The 18,102-nt window shown below is 40.8% G+C and overlaps 1 protein-coding gene across 1 annotated transcript in view; it reads right to left on the bottom strand.

Annotated features, from left to right (window-relative positions):
• Window positions 1-18,102, bottom strand: part of LOC129711880 (DENN domain-containing protein 1A-like) — a 472,977-nt gene that overhangs the window by 168,825 nt on the left and 286,050 nt on the right. The window contains 2 exon segments of the mRNA XM_055659869.1: window positions 2,842-2,943; window positions 13,418-13,463. Coding sequence (XP_055515844.1) covers window positions 2,842-2,943; window positions 13,418-13,463 — 148 coding nt within the window.

Raw genomic sequence — 18,102 nt, 5'->3', positions numbered from 1 at the left:
AATATATATTATGATTTACATTAATGTCATTTAATCGGCCATTGTTATTAAAATAGCACTGCTGAAAACCCTGCTGGCAATAACAAGCATTATTGTGCAGTAGTCAGTGGCTCTGGTCGAACAGCTGCTGGCATTATTCTTTGTCTTACTTGGAAAGTACCGTTCATTGTATCACTACTGACATGCCTTTTGAATAAGTACATTGGCAACTAAATGCTGATCAAATAATCTGTTTGATTTTAGGCACATTCTGTGAACTGATTGAGCAGCCTCTAATAAATCCTTTAAGCTGCCCAGTTAGATGTCCTGACACTGGCAAAATGTCTCTTTGAATAGACATAAATGCATAAAAGTAGCACAATCTTCCTCTAGTTGTCCTGTGATTGTTCAATGAATATGATAGTTACACACTATCATGTAGCTAGTTTATGGTCGCAAGGGACAAAATGCTCAGTGCAACCGGCGCGGCACGGTGGCACAGAGGTAGAGTTGCTGCCTTACAGCGCGAGAGACCTGGGTTGGATCCTCACTACGGGTGTTGTCTATACGGAGTTTGTACCTTCTCCCCGTGACCCCGTGGGTTTTCTTCAGCTGCTCCAGTTTCCTTACACATTCCAATGACGTACAGATTTGTAAGTTATTTGGCTTTGATATAAACTGTATAATTGTCCCTACGCGTAGGATAGTGCTAGTGGGCAGGGATCGCTGGTCTGCACGGACTTGGAAGGCCGAAGGGCCTGTTGCTGCGCTGTATCTCTAATCTAAACTCAACTATGAACTTGAACTGGAGTGCAGGCCATCCCTTCGTTATCAACACCCACGTTAAGTAACCCTTACATATCAATTAGCTCCCACCATAGTATTACATTCCAGTGGTAGTGAGAGGTACAATTATGACATTTAAAAGACATTTAGACACGGTACATAGATAGGAAAAGTTTGGAGGGAATCGGGCATAACACAGGTAAGTGAGACTAGCTCGACAAAGCAACCTGGTTGGCATAGACGAGTAGGCCTGAATGCCCTGATTCTATGCCCTATGGACGTCCTTTATACACTCAGGGCAGTGGAGAAACATCAACCTGCTAATGTAAAATGCAAAAAGAAGCTTGAAAAACTGTGAACCGCAAAAGTAAAAGTTAAAAAACAAAACTGATAAGCCTAGCTTGATGGATTATTAAAGTCACTAGTTTGTAACCTTCATCATTTCTCAGACAGGATCACGATCCCTGCATTAATCGCTTTTTCCCAACAATCTGCAGTGACGACCAACTAACTCAGTGCCTAAGGAAGCTATGGCCCAATGCAGCCAAGCTGGGAGTCGAACCCTGCACCTTCCAGCTTGAGAAGAAAGGGCACTAATAATGGGCCACTGAGTTTCCCCTAGGTTTAATGGTAAATTGTGATCTCCATCTCCATCCCCAGAGCCTATCTCCTGAACAAAAGTTTACAACGGTAAGGAGGTATTTAATTTATTTGATTTTGAAGTCAAACTTGGAATTTGCCAACAAACCCGCAAAATTTATTATGGAAGAAATTACGCGTTATTCACGGGTGTGTATTTATGTTGTCAGGATATGCCATCCGTTGCTCTGATATGTAAACGCCCCGATGTCTAATCCCAGGGGCTGGCCTACAGTATGGAGAACATGGGTCGCTGAAAGGGTTAAGTTATATCTATTGAAACAGAACAGTTGTTACTGTATAATTACTTTGGCTGCCAAATTGTGGAGCTCATTGAGTGCACAATAAAGCCTATGGGGAGAATTTTTGTGAGCAATGTGTACTTTCATGTCTGTAAATGTCAAATTGTTTTTAGTGCAGTAAACCCGAAATGCTGTTAGCATTGCCGACGCTTCCTCAAAGCCGGCCAATACTTCAAACAGATGGCGAGCGGGTTGCAAAATGAGGATCCTCTGTGCAGCACAATAACTAGTTACACTTCTCACATCTAGGTGCCACACGCAGCAATGATGCCGGCAATGTCACCTTTCAAACAAAACACTGAACAACCCAGACTCTGCCGCCGTGTATGCCACTCTCATTTATCCGCTGTAATTTTAAAGTCAGTGTTCTACATCAAAAAGGGACCTTTTCTTTAGTCGGACCTTTAAATAACACCCTAAATCTATTCTACCCTTTCTTGTAACATTAAATAAAATCTGAAAAGGCGTCAGAACATCGATCACAAAGTGATCGGAGAAAAATTGAGTTGTTTCCCTTTCTGGTCCAACTTTGTTTTAGATCAAAGTCGACTGTTATCTCCTCCTGAATTGACACACTTTACCACCTCTGTCATGTCTCTTTGATCTATTAATTAAGAGTACTCCAATAGCAGGTGGGCACTGACAGAGTGCAAAGCAAATTGAACACATTTTTTTTTCCTGGCAACCAAACACAATTTAGCCCGCAATACCAATCCATTATTCAAGAATGATTGAAATAGAATGGATGGAAAGAAAGCAAAGCACAGGTACAAAGCAATGACAGCGCAGAATAAAGTAATCAATCATTTTCTCAAACAGTGGTATAAATGAATTTTAAAATAATTCAATCAGATTGCACAATTATGCATTGCCAGGAAGACGTAGTCTTAACTTTAAGCAGAAAAGGATGATATGATGTGAAATGCAAAGGGTGCTGGTAAAAGACCGACCGTTTTCATGTAGCCTTGTCCTTATGCAGAAAAACAAAGCACCTTAATGAATAGATAACACTGACATAAAACAGAGAAATTAAGGGGAAGGGGGTAGCAGAGAGACAGAGATTCGAAAAATTGCAATATTAAATTTTGAGTTCAGTTATAAAAGTGCACAGAAATGAGAGGTAGGTCATACTCACCACATCGTTAGGAAGGCTTTGAAGATCATCAAATGGTGTTTCCAGTGTATTGTTGTCCACGTTCAGTATTACTACATCTTCTAAAGCCATGTTCCTCACTTTCTGTTACGGAAAATGAAATTTTTAGTTTGTAAAGCATGTTCAGAAAACTATAATTTGACTTCTAAATTCATTGATAATGAACGGGCATCACGGTGGCGCAGCGGTAGTTGCTGCCTTACAGCGAATGCAGCGCCGGAGACCCGGGTTCGATCCCGACTATGGGTGCTGTCTGTACAGAGTTTGTACGTCCCCCCCCCATCTGAGATCTTTGGTTTCCTCCCACACTCCAAAACATGTACAGGTATGTAGGTTAATTTGCTTGGTAAATGTAAAAATGTTCCCTAGTGGGTGTGGGATAGCGTTCATGTGTGGGGGATCGGTGGTCTGCACAGACCCGGTGGGCTGAAGGGCCTGCTTCCGCGTTGTATCTCTAAACTAAATAAAAACTGAGCTGCTGTAAGCAGGGGATTAAAGCGAACTTGCAAAGAAAGCAGGCCAAATCACACCAGGTACAGTATACTTGGTCGATTTCAGAAAATGCTAAACCAGAAAATGCTACAGTCATTTATTTTGGCCAAACTGTATTTTGGAGAGAGATGTTTGAAATAAATCATAGTTACACCCAAAGGATATTTTTTCAAAGTTTGTTGCAAACTAAGTTTTAAGCCCTTAAGAGTTTAATATAAACAGTTCATAGAAGCATAAAACAAATGATCTAGGTATTTTTTTTACATGCTGTAATTGACTTGGCATTTTATAAGTAATGTCCATCCTAAGAAAGTTATTTCAATTAATAATGGAGCACAATTAAATTAACCAGTGCTTATACGAGCTGATCTAAGCTTGCATTAAATAACACACATAGAGTGCACAGCTAAAGTTCTGACACTAATGGATACCCATGCCCTCAATCTTACGAATGATATGCACCATGTAATCAAAATGTCCAGAGATTCATCTCACCAAATACTAAACATATTATTTATTACATCTATAAATGTAGCTTACCAAGAATTTCAGACTTAATCAGTAAGATCTGCTTCCCCAGTACAAACAGTGCTTTGGGTTTTTCAAAATGACACCATCATAGTTAAAATCCATGAACATTTCAAACAAACTACAGGGGTCCTCCTTCACCAGCCTATTAAATAGAAGCAGTTAGTACTATTTGTCTTGATGACATGTCTTTTTTAAATCCTCACTCAGGTTAGGACCTTAGCACACTGCCACTTGCTATCGTATTCCCAGAGTGTCTCAATACAATTCCAGACAAATAAAAATATACAAAAGTGTTCTCTGAACCCTCAAACATAAGGTTCAAAATCTTCAAACAACACAGAAGCTAAATTACAATTCCTTAAACTGTCCTCCCCCCCCCCTAATCAAATTACCTCAGACCAAGAATACAGCAAATTATAAGTGTGGGTTACAATTACATTTAAATGCAGTTTTAACATTTAAAATTGAAGTTTAATTTAAATCGTAGTCACCATTTTTTATCCTGAATACTTGTATTGATATTTTGACTTTGCAATGATGTAAAGTGAATTGGGAGGAACATACCTTGTTTCAAAAAGTGGCAAACACTTTTATTTTAAACATACGCCAGTACATCAATCTGGCTTCCAGAAGCAGGAAAAGCTTATGATGTAAAATTTTATGATTTCATGCCCCAGCAGCAGCCAGAAGGACTTAATGAAATCCTCTTCAGATTTACAATCTGAAGCAGCTATTCAACAGAAAGATATGGTTAGGCAGACATGTCCTCTGACCTTTAAACTCTTTGATCCCTGCTCAGCGTGTGAGCTGCTACCCCCTCCTGTGCATTTTCCACTTTCCTGCCAAACTGTTACCTAGAGTCCAACGCAGCACTGATCCTAAGCAGGTGATTTTAGGGTGTATTATTATAAGCAGCTGTAACAAACTGACTGTCAAAGATCTGAAACTAACTCTACGGACTTGAAGGATGTCCAAGACCTTTTCTGGTTATTACACCCGATGAGGTCCAGTTTTTGTTGGTTATTTTTTAAATTAAACACATCCTGCTGACTTCTGTATGACCAGAAGGAGCATTGCTGACTAATGATGTAAAACGGTGGTAGGTTTTACATTGTTGTATGCAAATGTTTTTGTTTATATGTGTTTATTCACTTTAAGATATATTTATATATTAAAGATAATTTATTACATATTTATTTACTTTTATACTTATTTACTCATCTTTAAGATGAGAGGGGCAATATATATATATAACTACGGTTATATATAGTTGTGTAGTTACTATATTTGTATGTGTTTGTGTGTGTGTGTGTGTGTATGTGTTTGTGTGTGTGTGTGTGTGTGTGTGTGTGTGTGTTTTTACAAGTTATCAACAAGTCACAAAAGACGAAACAAAATCCCACATTATTATGGATTAGGAATGCCCAGGGCTACAAAGCAAACAAAAAGACACAACTTCAAGACTTGGCAAAATGTCATGTATTATAACAAGATGCGTGTCTGGGTTTTAATGTAGTCTGGTTGGTATTAAACTCTACAACCCCTTTTCCAAAGCCAAATCATGTTAACTAAGTACCATTGTTTCAAATTTATTTTACCAATTTTACAACAGTTTGCACTTTCTGAACATTAATCTATCAGGGATATCAGTTCATTTATTTCCCATTCTCAAAATAGATTACCCTCTTTATTGATATGAGGAAGTTTTCACCTTATTCCAGAAAAGGGCAGCAAATCAATATATGCAATGTGGTCGCATCAACATTTAAATGATAGGATATTCAATTTAGTGACACAAGTACCCATTCAGTGATATTCAGTTGAAAAGTTGAAATGGGTACAAGTAATATAATGCACATTGTTGACACAAAGACCCAGCTCAAAAGGCAACTCAAATACTATTTATTGTATTGGATGCAAATGTAGATGGGTTGGTGAGAAGCTAGCTGGTGACACCAAAATTGGAGCTTCAGGTAGTAAGGAATGCTGTCAGAAGATACAGTGGGATATAAATCAGCTGCAGAAAATGGACTGAGAAATAGGAGATGGAGTTTAACGATACGATACAATAAAACTTTATTCATCCCCGGAGGGAAACTCGAGCAAGCGTGAGGTGTTTTACTTTGGGAGATTGAATGTAAGGAGACAGTATACAGTTAATGGCAAGAACCTTAACAGCATTGAGGATCTTGGAATCCAAGTTCATTGTTCACTGAAGGTGGCAGCACAAGTTATAGGGTGGTAAAGAAGGAGTAAGGTATGCTTGCCTTCATTGCTAGGGTCATTGTATATAAGTTAGGATCAAGAGAGAGTTAGATTTAGCTCTTAGGGCTAAGGGAATCAAGGGATATGGGAAAAAAGCTGGAACGGGGTACTGATTTTGGATGATCAGCCATGATCATATTGTATGGCGGTGCTGGCTCGAAGGTCCGAATGGCCTACTCCTGCACCTATTTTCTATGTTTCTATGTGATGATGAAGCTCTCTACAGGCCTTTGTTTAGGACAGATTTGAAGTATTGAGAGGGTGCAGAGAAGGTTTACCAGAATGCTGTTTGAAGTAGAGGGTTTCAACTACAGGTGGAGATTAGATAGACTTGGATTGTTTGCTCTGGAACATCAGAAATTGAGGGAAGACTTGATAGAAGCATAAATTGGGTAGGCAGTCATAATCCTTTTTCTCCAGGGTGGAAATGTCCAACACTAGAGGGCATAGCTGTAAGGTGAGAGGGAGAAAGTTCAATGGAGAAGTGCAAGACAAGAGATTTTACACAGAGTATTGGAGTCCTGGAACGCATTGCCAGGGGTGGTGGTGGAGGCAGAAACGATACTGGCATTAAGAGGCTTTTAGATAGGCCCACAGAAGTGCAGGGAATAGAAGGATATGGGAATAGAGGGATATAGAGGGACATGCACAGTCAGGTGAGATCAGTTTAACTTTGCATCATGTTCAGCACAATCATTGTGGGACAAAGAGCCTGTTCCTATGCTGTACTGTTCTATGTTCTATCTATTTATTTAACATAAACAGTTGAAGATTGGCAGAAAATACATGAAATACGCAAGTCTAGAGGATTTCATAAGTATCATTTGCTTAGGAGACTCATATGTTTAATGTACATATTTATTGCACGCACTACTGAGGATGTAGATTTAGCCATAAATCTGATTTTTATTCAATATTAATTAGATTAAGTTGTAAATGTACATTACTATTCAGGGCCTACTATAATATATTTTTAATAGTCAATGACGTCTTTTAAAATTATTTTATAGGTTAGAAAATCTGCAAAACTATAAAGAAGACAAACTATGTGATGATATGAGACCCAGAACACTGTCACTTTAGAATTACTGTAATAATCTTCAACAATACATCATCTGAACTCCAATGCCATAAAACAGATGGTTGTTTGAATCTTGAATGGTGTCATCGGAACAAATTTATGAGAAACTGTAAATTAAGCCTTATGTTATATGTATTCTTAATGCCTTAATAAAATATGGCATAATGTAGGAATTCATTTGTGAATAAACTTACTCCCGTTGAACCTGAAGCTTCACAAGATTATAATTGAACAATTATGATTTAATGCCTGAGTAGCTCGCTCTGACTATAAAATTTCAGCTATTTAGTAACTAATGAACTGGCTGGTGTAACAATACAAATTCAGAATGTTATATAAATATTGCAAGTTCACACTGGAATTGCTTTAACAAATCCCTTAATTTGAAAAGACATATTTATGAACCCATCTTTCAAGTTTATCTTTTTAAAGAATGCTCTTCATCCCCATAAGTTCAAATCCATAAGGCAGCCTAACTACAATACTAATAACGGGAATGTGTCCTGATGGTATGCTTGCCTTCATTGCTAAGGGCATTGAATATAAGAGTTAGGATGTCATGATGCAGTTCCATAGGTCTTTGTTTAGAACAGATTTGGAGTATTGCATGCAGTTCTGGTTACGCCGTTACAGGAAAGATGTGGATCTTAAAGAAAACATTTAGAACTCAATGGTGATGCTTAAAAATATATCTACAAGGGAAGAAAAAGGAAAGGGTTTTATATACTGTATATGCACGTGACTTTCAAGACTTTTCAAAGTACTTCATAGGAAATTAATTAGTTTTGAAAATATGGAAACTATTGGAATATAGGAAACATGTCTACCATTCACACAGACAATGGTGAGTAAATTATTTTGGCAGCACTGACTGATGGATAAATATATGGCAGTAGAATGAGGATAATACCTCCTTTTTCTGAAATGATTCAACATACCATCCCGTGGCCACCAGCGAGAGCCACACAGTTCAGTGTCAAACTGTGCAGTCCATCCTCAGTGCTGCACTAAATATAGCCCTGAATGTTCTGCTCCTGTCTATGGAGTCTTTGGGATGGCACTGTGTCGCAGCGAGAGAGTTGCTACCTTACATCGCCAGAGACCCGGGTTCGATCCTGACCACGAGTGCTGTCTGTACAGAGTTTGACCCACATTGGTTTTCCCTGCGTGCTCCGTTTTCCTCCCACGCTCCAAAAATGTAAAGGTTTGTAGGTTAATTAGCTTCAGTAAAATTGTAAATTGTTTCCAGTGTGTACGAGGAGATCGCTGGTCGGCGTGGACTCAGTGGGACAAAGGGCCTGTTTCCGTGCAGTACCTCTAAAGTCTAAAGTAAGGAGTGGGATTGAAAGGAGTGCAACCAATGGAAACCTCAGCAGAGAGCGATGAGGACTGAAAAATCTGTGCAATGTTGCAAAGATGTCAACCCTGCAAGATTCAAGATTCAATTTAATTGTCATTTGAGTCCCAACAAAATGCCGTTTCTGCAGCCATACATTACAAACAAATAGACCCAAGACACAACATAATTTACATAAGCATCCATCACATCGCTGTGATGGAAGGCCAAAAAAACTTATCTCTCCATTGCACTCTCCCCCCCCCCCGATGTCAGAGTCAAAGTCAATGCCCCCGGCTGGCGATGGCGATTGTCCCGCGGCCATTAAAGCCATGCCGGGTGGTGCGAGGTCGCACACCGGGTCTTGGTGTTAAGAGCCCCCGGCGTGCGCTCGCAGAGTCCCGCGGCCATTCCAAGCCGCGCGGGGTGGTGATGTCAGGCCCCGCTCCAGGAGCTCTTCGATCCCGCAACTCAGGCGGGAGAAGTCGCTGTTGCGAGAGCCCTGAAAAGCGGTCTCCCTCCAGGGACCCGCGGGCTCCCGGTGCCGCCGTCCGCCAGACCCGCAGTTGCAGCCTCCGAATCTCCGGAGGTCAGGCCGCAGCAGCAGCAGCGCCCCACCACCGCTCCACATATCGCCATAAACTAGGCAGAATGCTGCCACTAGTGACAATGAGCATCATTGGAGACATATCAGATAGTTTTCATGCACCAATTATGCATTAACTGCACCCAAGAAAGTGATCACGCTTTCACAGTTCACACACCATCTGACCAAGATCTTACCTGCCAATCGGCAAAATATATCAATTAATGCCCTGGGTAAGATCTCCAGTTGTAATATCGAATTACTTTCATCTTACATTTGAATCAATAAACAGTTAACATCTGCTTGCAAAAACATTGGTTTAACTACTGTAGTGTACAGAGTTTAGTTTCGAGATTGTTGCGGAAACAAGCCTTTCAGCCCCCTGAGCCGACCAGCGATCCCCGGACACTAGCACTATCCTACACACTAGGGACAATTTACAATCTTTACCAGAGCCAATTAACCTACAAACCTGAATGTCTTTGGAGTGTCGGAGCACCCGGAGAAAACCCCTTGCAGTCATGGGGAGAACGTACAAACTCCATACAGGCAGGCCCTGTAGTCAGGATCGAACCAGGGTCTCTTGCACTGTAAGGCAGCAACTCTACCGCTGCGCCCCCCCCTGCAGCCCCTCAACAATTGTAATTCATCCAATTTCCTGAACAGGCAAATGTTGAGGATGTTGGCTGGCAGGTGAGGCTGCTGTCATAGTTTGAGCAGAGTTTTTTCATGGACAGTGTTGTGCATGTTTTATTGCAATATTCTTCCTGGCACTATGTTGGGGACCAATATCTTGGACAAACATCATCCCACTTGTGCTTCAACAGACATATTCTCAAAATAAATGCAGCTTTTTATATCAAACCTTCCATTCCCAGCCACAGTCTTAGCCCATTCATCCTCAATATATTCAGGCCTCTCATATCCTATGATAAACTGAAACATTAATCCCTTCTCAACAAATTTACTAAAACTCAATCCGCGGCCAAGTTAGAACATCTTGTGGAGTCGTGGTGTGAGTTCATCAGCTGCAAGTTTAACTTCCCTCAGTATTTAACATTAAAAACACATTTCTCATGGTTGCCACATGCTGATTATTCCGAAACAGATCCGTGCTGACACAACCTATGAACAATTAACGAGTTGATGTTCACAGATGATAAGAGACCTCTGCCTCTGTTCTTGAAACCGTAACTGAAGAAAACTGAAGAAACGGAAACGCAAGAAACGGGAGATAATGGAATCTTGAGCAAAATACAAAGTACTAGGGGAACTCAGTGGGTCAAGCAGCATCTGGGGAGGGAATGGTCAGGTGAGGTTTTGGGTCAGGACCCATGTACAGATTGATAGGAGTAGGGGGGAGGGGGCGGGAAGAAAGCTCGAACAGAATGGTGAGGGTGGGACAAAGCCTGCCAAGTGATAGGTGGATTATAGGTTGACGCGGGGGTTAATTGGCAGATAGGTGGAGAAAGAGACAAAGACTAGAAGTGAAAAGGAGTCAAAAGGATGTCAGATAAGGAGAGAAGAGTAAAATATAATGCCCGAGGGAGGGATATGGGCGGAAGGGGATGGGGGGGGGGGGGGAAAGTGCGAGATAAAAGGGAAATGGGGAACTCGGGGATAGGGGATGACTACACAGGAAGGGAAAGGACAACTGTGACTGGGTGGTGGCAGGGAAGTTGTTAGATGGTGGGAAAAAATGGAGGAAAGGGAATTAAGGAAATAGCATGGAAATGTTATTGCCATGCAAGTAACCTTGTACATTTCCTTTCAGTAACCTGGACATCAGGTTGATAGATCAGTGGGAGAGTAAATGATCAGTGAAAACTCAGGGCCAGAAGTTAAATGTTTAGATCCTGCCTTAAGATTAACGTCAATTACATCACAGTACACAGTCTCCTCATTTACATGTGTGCTATCCTTGCACGTTTAAAAGGACATGTTTGAGAAAAGTACATTTTCCGGCACTTTCAGGTATCATGCACAAATTTTAGTTCAGTATTCACAGCAGTAAATGTATATTTTGTTTGGCTCTTCCATTTAATAGGAGGAATACTTCTATTAAATACTACTAAAAAGGGATACTGTTAAAAACATATACAACAATGTCATATGTCCTTATTCAACAGGAATACCTCTTTATTTGAAGTTGCCTCATTTTAGCTACCATCCAGAAGGTGTAATAAGGGTCTTAAAGGGACTTCTGGAGGTCTAATATCCACGCACTGGCCTAAGAGTTATTTTGGTAGAGGTGTAGAAGATTGTTTGTGTTGTATTGCCATCTGTCTGGCCCTTCCACCAAAGTCAATATCAAACAGGACAAAGGCATTTTTGTTGTAAATTGCCATTTTTCATTGTCTACATTTTTTTTTAACTTATTTGGGTAAGAGAAATAATCACATATCAACCAACATCATGTACATGTATCTATTTATAGATGTTAGTTATAGTTATAAATTGGACAGCAAGGCTTGTTAATCTAAACAAGGGAAGCAAAGCTGATTAAGTAGTCCTTTCCTGATTTATGATGAAAGCAAACAAAAAGATTGCCTGCAGCCAAAGAGCATGGTTTCAGATCTACAAAAATATATATATCAAGTATAATATAAATGGCACTCAATCTATTTTTATTGCAGAAGGTACATAAGGTAGTTTCGACGTGCATTTATTTAGGCATCTCCATGTGCATTTAGTAAAATTATAGTGATTTATAGAATGCCAATCAAACAATGAGTAGATTTTCACCACAGAACATAAATATGGTTATTTCCTTTGGATTTAAACAATAATTCCTTAAATTGAAAATAATAATTACTGTGTCTGTAATGATACTTTCAACAGGCAACAGAACAGGCACAGTGGTAGAAATGCTGCCTTGCAGTGCAAGAGACATGGGTTCGATCCTGACTATGAGTGTTGTCTGTACAGAGTTTGTATGTTCTCCCCGTGGCTTGTGTGGGATTTCTCCGGATGTTCAAGTTTCCTCCCACACTCCAAAGACGTACAGGTTTGTAGGATGATTGGCTTCGGTAAAATTGTAAATTGTGCCTAGTATGTGTAGGATAGTATTAGTGTATGGGGATCGCTGATCGGCGCGGAATCAGTGGTCCAAAGGGTCGGTTTCCTTGCTGTATCTCTAAACTAAACTAAAAATAAGCACTTAATACATACTTCATAAAAATCCGCCATACTAACAAATAGATACACAATGTCTTTGATTGATATTGTTAGCCTGCAAAAATTACCTTTTTTTGTGCATTTAATTCAAGAAAGTAAACATTTAAACTGCAATGTAATAGCTCCATTTAAAAAGATGAATGCTTTGAATTGGATCAGTTGAGGAAAGGACCGCATTCAGGGTTGCCATGTACGTGCAGAAATCCCAGACCTACTGATTACTCCTCAATGATAATATCACAACTGCACTCATTGTGGAGTCCAGCAGATAAAAAGCATGCATAAAATAAATCTCCAGCATTGAAAGTGGTGAACCCAGCTGCTGAACATGCATCAACATGCATGAGCAATGGACAAGTGACAGCCGGGTCCATTCATTTTAAAAGAGAGGAATGATAGCTATGTTTTTGTTTATTTTGAGTTTAAATTACGGGCGACAAATTACGGGCGACACCCGTGTTCAATCCTGACCTCGGCTGCTGTCTATGAGGAGTTTGCACATTCTCCCTGCTCCAGTTTCCCACACCCCCAAAGACGTGCTGGTTTGTAGGTTATTTGTAAATTGCCCCTTGTGTGTGTATTGAGTGGGTGCAAAAATGGGATAACATAGAACTAGTGTGAACAGGTGATCAATGGGCAGTGTGGACCAAAGGACCTGTTTCCATGCTCTCTCTTTCAAACTTTTTTTTTAAAATCTTAAAAATTTCACTAATGTTCTTGTGTTGTCATTTATTAAGTAATTGTAACAAATGTTAATATTTATTAAACATTTTGTCACCAGTTGTTTCTTGGACAGGGCTTTGTTTGGCATTCCCATGTGACACCAGCTCAGCATGCAAGATCCTGACTCGAGTGGTACCTCACCACACCAAGTGGAGTTCAGGGTGACTTGAGGGCACATGAACAACAGGAGGTGCACAAAGGTTAAGGTCACACTTACCACAGTAACGTCAAGCCCATTAAACAAGTACTTATAACTTCCACCAGCTGGGAGATTAAAATACTGTCTCAATAAAATCATTAGAAATAATAAATCATCGCAGTGTATCGGGGTTAGGTGATTAATTAAATTATAAAAGAACAAACTTACCTCCATTAAACTTGAATGCACTCCTATCAGATAGGGCATTGGAGCACTACAAGCAGGAAAAAAGAGTCCGTTAATCTTTGCAATTTCCATTTGCATTTAAACATATTGCAAACACACATGACTGTAAATACAAAAAATCTAGATGATCCAACAAAGTAGATGACATTAAATCTTAAAATGCGAAATTTAGACTCATAGTGAGAAGGGCGGCATGGTGGTGCGGCCACAGAGACAATAGACAATAGGTACAGGAGTAGCCCATTCGGCCCTTAGAGCCAGCACCGCCATTCACTGTGATCATGGCTGATAGCTGCTGCCTTACAGTGCCAGAGGCACAGGTTCGATCCTGTCAATGGGTGCGATCAGTACGGAGTTTGTACGTTCTCCCCGTGGCCGCGTGGGTTTCCTTTGGGTGCTCTGGTTTCCCTCCACACTCCAAAGACGTACAGGTTTGCAGGTTATTAGAGAGGATTACACATTTTTGTGCACCAGGTTTGCAGGTTAATTGGCTTTGGTAAAAACTGTTACATTGTCGTGTGGGATAGTGCAAGTGCACGGGGATCACTGGTTTTTATGATCAGCAGTGGGCCGAAGGGTCTGTTTCTGCGCTATATCTCTGAACTAAAACTAAGTTAACAGCAATTCAACAGAAACAAAATCTTTCAATAGTTGTGCAGATCTTTGGAAGCTACAATTACTTTGAGTTTCACAGCAAACAGAGGCACTCAACCATTCCATAATACAAATTATAGTTAACGTCACTACAAGTGAAATTTGACTTCTGCGGCAGACAAAAAAAGCCAAAACCAAATCAGCAGTCTGTTTCACACATTACACCATTCTCTTTAAATTTCCACTGAAGTCAGTGAAGAAGAAAATCCAGTTGTGTATAAACTGAGCTGGCAATTTGCCATCACCCATTTTTGCACTGCAGCCAAATTTAAATTATATCTCCAGAATGTCAAAGACAAAGAACATAAGAAACAGGAGCAAAAATAGGCCGAGCACATCTTCGAACCTGCTGGTCCACTCAGTAAGATCAAGGCTAACCCTGAGCAATGTTGACATCCATTCCCACCAATCCCTGTTTCCATTAGCGCCCAAAACCTATGGATTTCACAATATATTGAAGGGTAGAGCAGACACAAGAGACCGAATGGCCGACACTTGCGTTCATTGAGATTTTTTGCACTTTTACTCATGTTACTGCATATTTGACAGCAGTGCTCTGAGAAGATTTCAAGCATTTAATTCAGAAATTAGAGCTGCAAAGGGACTTGGGAGAGCTGATGCAGGATTCCCAAAGAGTTCATTTGCAAGTCGATTTGGTAGTAAGGAAGGCAAATGCAATGCTAGCATTTATTTCGAGAGGGCTACAACATTAAAACAGGGATGTATTGCTGAGGCTTTATAAGGCATTGGTCAGATCGTATTTGGAATATTGTAAGCAGTTTTGGGCCCAATATCTGAGGAAGGATGTGCTGACATTGGAGAGGGTCCACAGGAGGCCTACGAGAATGATCCCAGGAACAATTGGGTTAACATATGATGAGCATGTGATGACACTGGGCCTGTATTCACTGGAGTTTAGAAGAAGGATGGGGTACCTCATTGAAACGTACGGAATAGTGAAAGGCCTGGATAGAGTGGATGAGGAGAGGATGTTTCGACTCGTGGGAGAGTCTAGCACCAGAGGAATTTCTTTATTCTAAGGGTGGTGAATCTGTGGAATTCATCGCCACAAACGGCTGTGGAGGCAGCAGAATTGGGTTGAGAGGGAAATATAGGGTCAGCCGTGATTGAATGGCAGAGTAGACTTGAATGGGTCAAATGGCTGAATTCTGCTTCTATAACTTATGAACATGCACATTTACTCACTGCAGAGAAGAATTTCCTCCTGATCTCAGTCCTAAATGGTAAACCCTTTATCCTAAGTGTTTCTCTAGATCTGAACTCTCCAAAAAGAAACAACTTCTGCTCAATGAATTCCTTGCAGACTCTTAAAGGACTCGACGTCCATCTCTCATTCTTTTTGATTCAAATGAACATGAGCCAAGATTCCCCGATCAATCTTCAGAAATCTTTGCTGCACTAATTGCAAAGAATCTGGTTCTGATGAAAAGAACCATGAATATTGTTCAAGTCTATAGATGCTGCTTTACTTTGTGACCACTTCCAGAATTTTTTGTATTTTTTTATTTCAAAGCGGATACTTATTTGGTCTTTGTCCCAGTATACCATTCCTCGGCATACAGACCGAAACTGCACATTGTATTCCAAATGAGGTCTCGCTAAATTCCAGCACAATCTCAGCAAGGCATTTCTATTTACGTACTCCTGCATTCTAGCAATGTAGGCCATTGTAGCATTTGCCTTCTCAATTATTTTCTGTAATGTGTTTGCTTTCTTTACCTCTTAAGCCAGTTCACCCAGATCCCTCTGAATACATGGTGGCGCAGTGGTAGAGGTTGCTGCCTTACAGCTCCAGACACCCGGGCTCGATCTGACTATGGGTGCTGTCTGTACGGAGTTTGTACGTTCTCCCCGTGATCTGGGTGGGTTTTCTCCATTTCCTCCAAACTGGTGCAGCAGGTTTGTAGGTTACTCGGCTCAGTATAACTGTAAATTGCCCCTAGTGTGTATAGGATAGTATTAATGTGTGGGGATCGCTGGTCGGTGCGGACTCGGTGGGGCCGAAGGGCCTGTTTCTGCGCTCTATCTCCAAACTAAACTACATGAAGAATAAACACATGAGCTGATTATTCAGCCTCCCAATCCTGCTTTGCCATTCAATGTCAGACAGTTTACCTCGGTGGGCTGAAGGGCATGTTTCCATGATGCTTTTCTGAATCAATCATTTCAATCCAATCTAATTGCCTCCTGCCCATTTCCCTCCACAGATGCTGCCTGCCCGCTGAGTTCCTCCAACCATTTGTTTTTTTATTCAAGATTCCAACATCTGCAGTCTCTTGTGCCTCCTGATTCATCCCTGGCTCCAGAGGTTCACCACCCTCAGAATGAAGGGATGGCTTCCTATTTCATTCCAGACCTCATACCTGGGAAAACATTCCTCTATTTTGTGAGGCCCCGTTAGAATGTTGCCAAATATGATTCTCCTTCGCAAAGACAGGCTGACTCCAACCATCCTATTTTTAATTTCTCGGTGCAAAAAAACAAAGTGCTCGGACCCAGTGGATCAGGCAGCATTCGTGCAGGGAAATGATCAGACAAGCTTTGTTGGTCGCAACCCTTCTTCAGACTGATTTCTCGATTTGATTTTGATTTTTACCATTCCCTATATAAAGATTCTAGCATTTTTGCTCTGCCTCATTTGTCTAACTGGTCTATTGTTCCCCACTGTCTCTCTCCTTCCTTTACCTCTTCTTCTTCTTGCGTATGGCGTGCACAGCCTAAAGTTGTAGGACAACTTGTTCTATTTGATCTTATTTGATTGTGCACAACAGGTTGATTGCATTCGTTGAAACAGGGCGGACCACGTGAAGGTTGCAATCTCCCACCCACTTCCTTTACTAAAGAGCGGGATTACATTTGCTGCTTTGAAATCCGTGGGGACCATTCTAGAACCTGTGGAATTAGGGAACTGGACAACCAGTGAATCCTACATCTCCAGAGCTACGAACTTCAAATCCTGCCGATCACACGATTTCTCTCAAAAAATGTTTAAATTTATGTTAATTTCATTCATAAAGTCATAAATGATAGTAGAATTAGGCCATTTGGCCCATCATGTCTACTCCGCCATTCCTCCTCTCCTTCCACTAGTGGGAGAGTCTGGGACTAGAGGCCATAGCCTCAGAATTAAAGGACGTTCTTTTAGTAAGAAGATGAGAAATTTATTTGGTCAGAGGGTGGCGAATCTGTGGAATTCTTTGCCACAGAAGGCTGTGGAGGACAGGTCAGTGGATATTTTTAAGGCACAGATAGATAGATTCTTGATTAGTACAGGTGTCGGAGATTATGGGGAGAAGGCAGGAGAATGAGGTTAGGAGGGAGAGATAGATCAGTAATGATTGAATGGCGGAGTAGCTTGATGGGCCGAATGGCCTAATTTTACTCCTATCACTTATGACCTTATGATTCAATCATGGCTGATCGATCTCTCCCTCCTAACCCTGCCTTCTCCCCATAACCTCTAACACCTGTCATTGATCAAATCCTCAAAAATAAATGATACTAGGGCAAATATTATTTTATCTATCAGAGTTGCTGTGATTCAGTGTTAGGTACATCTTGCCAGCATTGCTCACAGCAAACTCTTCAATCTTTCTCCCAGGGTAGAGGATTCTACAACTGGAGGGGATAGGATTACGTTCGGAGGGGAAGGTTTAAATGGGACCTCAGGGGCAATGTATTCACTCAGAGGGTTGTTCATATCTGGAATGAGCTGCCAAAGGAAGCTTTAGAATTGGATACAGCTTTTAAACTATGACCAAATATAAATGGATAGGAAAGATATATGGACAGAGGTTTTTGGACCAAATGGGACTAGCCCAATATGCCAACCTTCTTGGCAAGAAGTACGTGGGCTCCAGGGCCTGTTGCCATGCTGTAAAACTCTTTACAACAGGTACAAGTTTGACGATTCATCAGAGCTTCTATACATCTTCAGAACCAAAAACAAAAAGTACACATATACTAAGTCCCCTCTCAATAGAATCCATTTG

This window comes from Leucoraja erinacea, chromosome 31 (genome assembly GCF_028641065.1).
Source record: "Leucoraja erinacea ecotype New England chromosome 31, Leri_hhj_1, whole genome shotgun sequence".
NCBI lineage: Eukaryota > Metazoa > Chordata > Chondrichthyes > Rajiformes > Rajidae > Leucoraja > Leucoraja erinaceus.
This window is presented reverse-complemented; position numbering and strand designations above follow the sequence as displayed.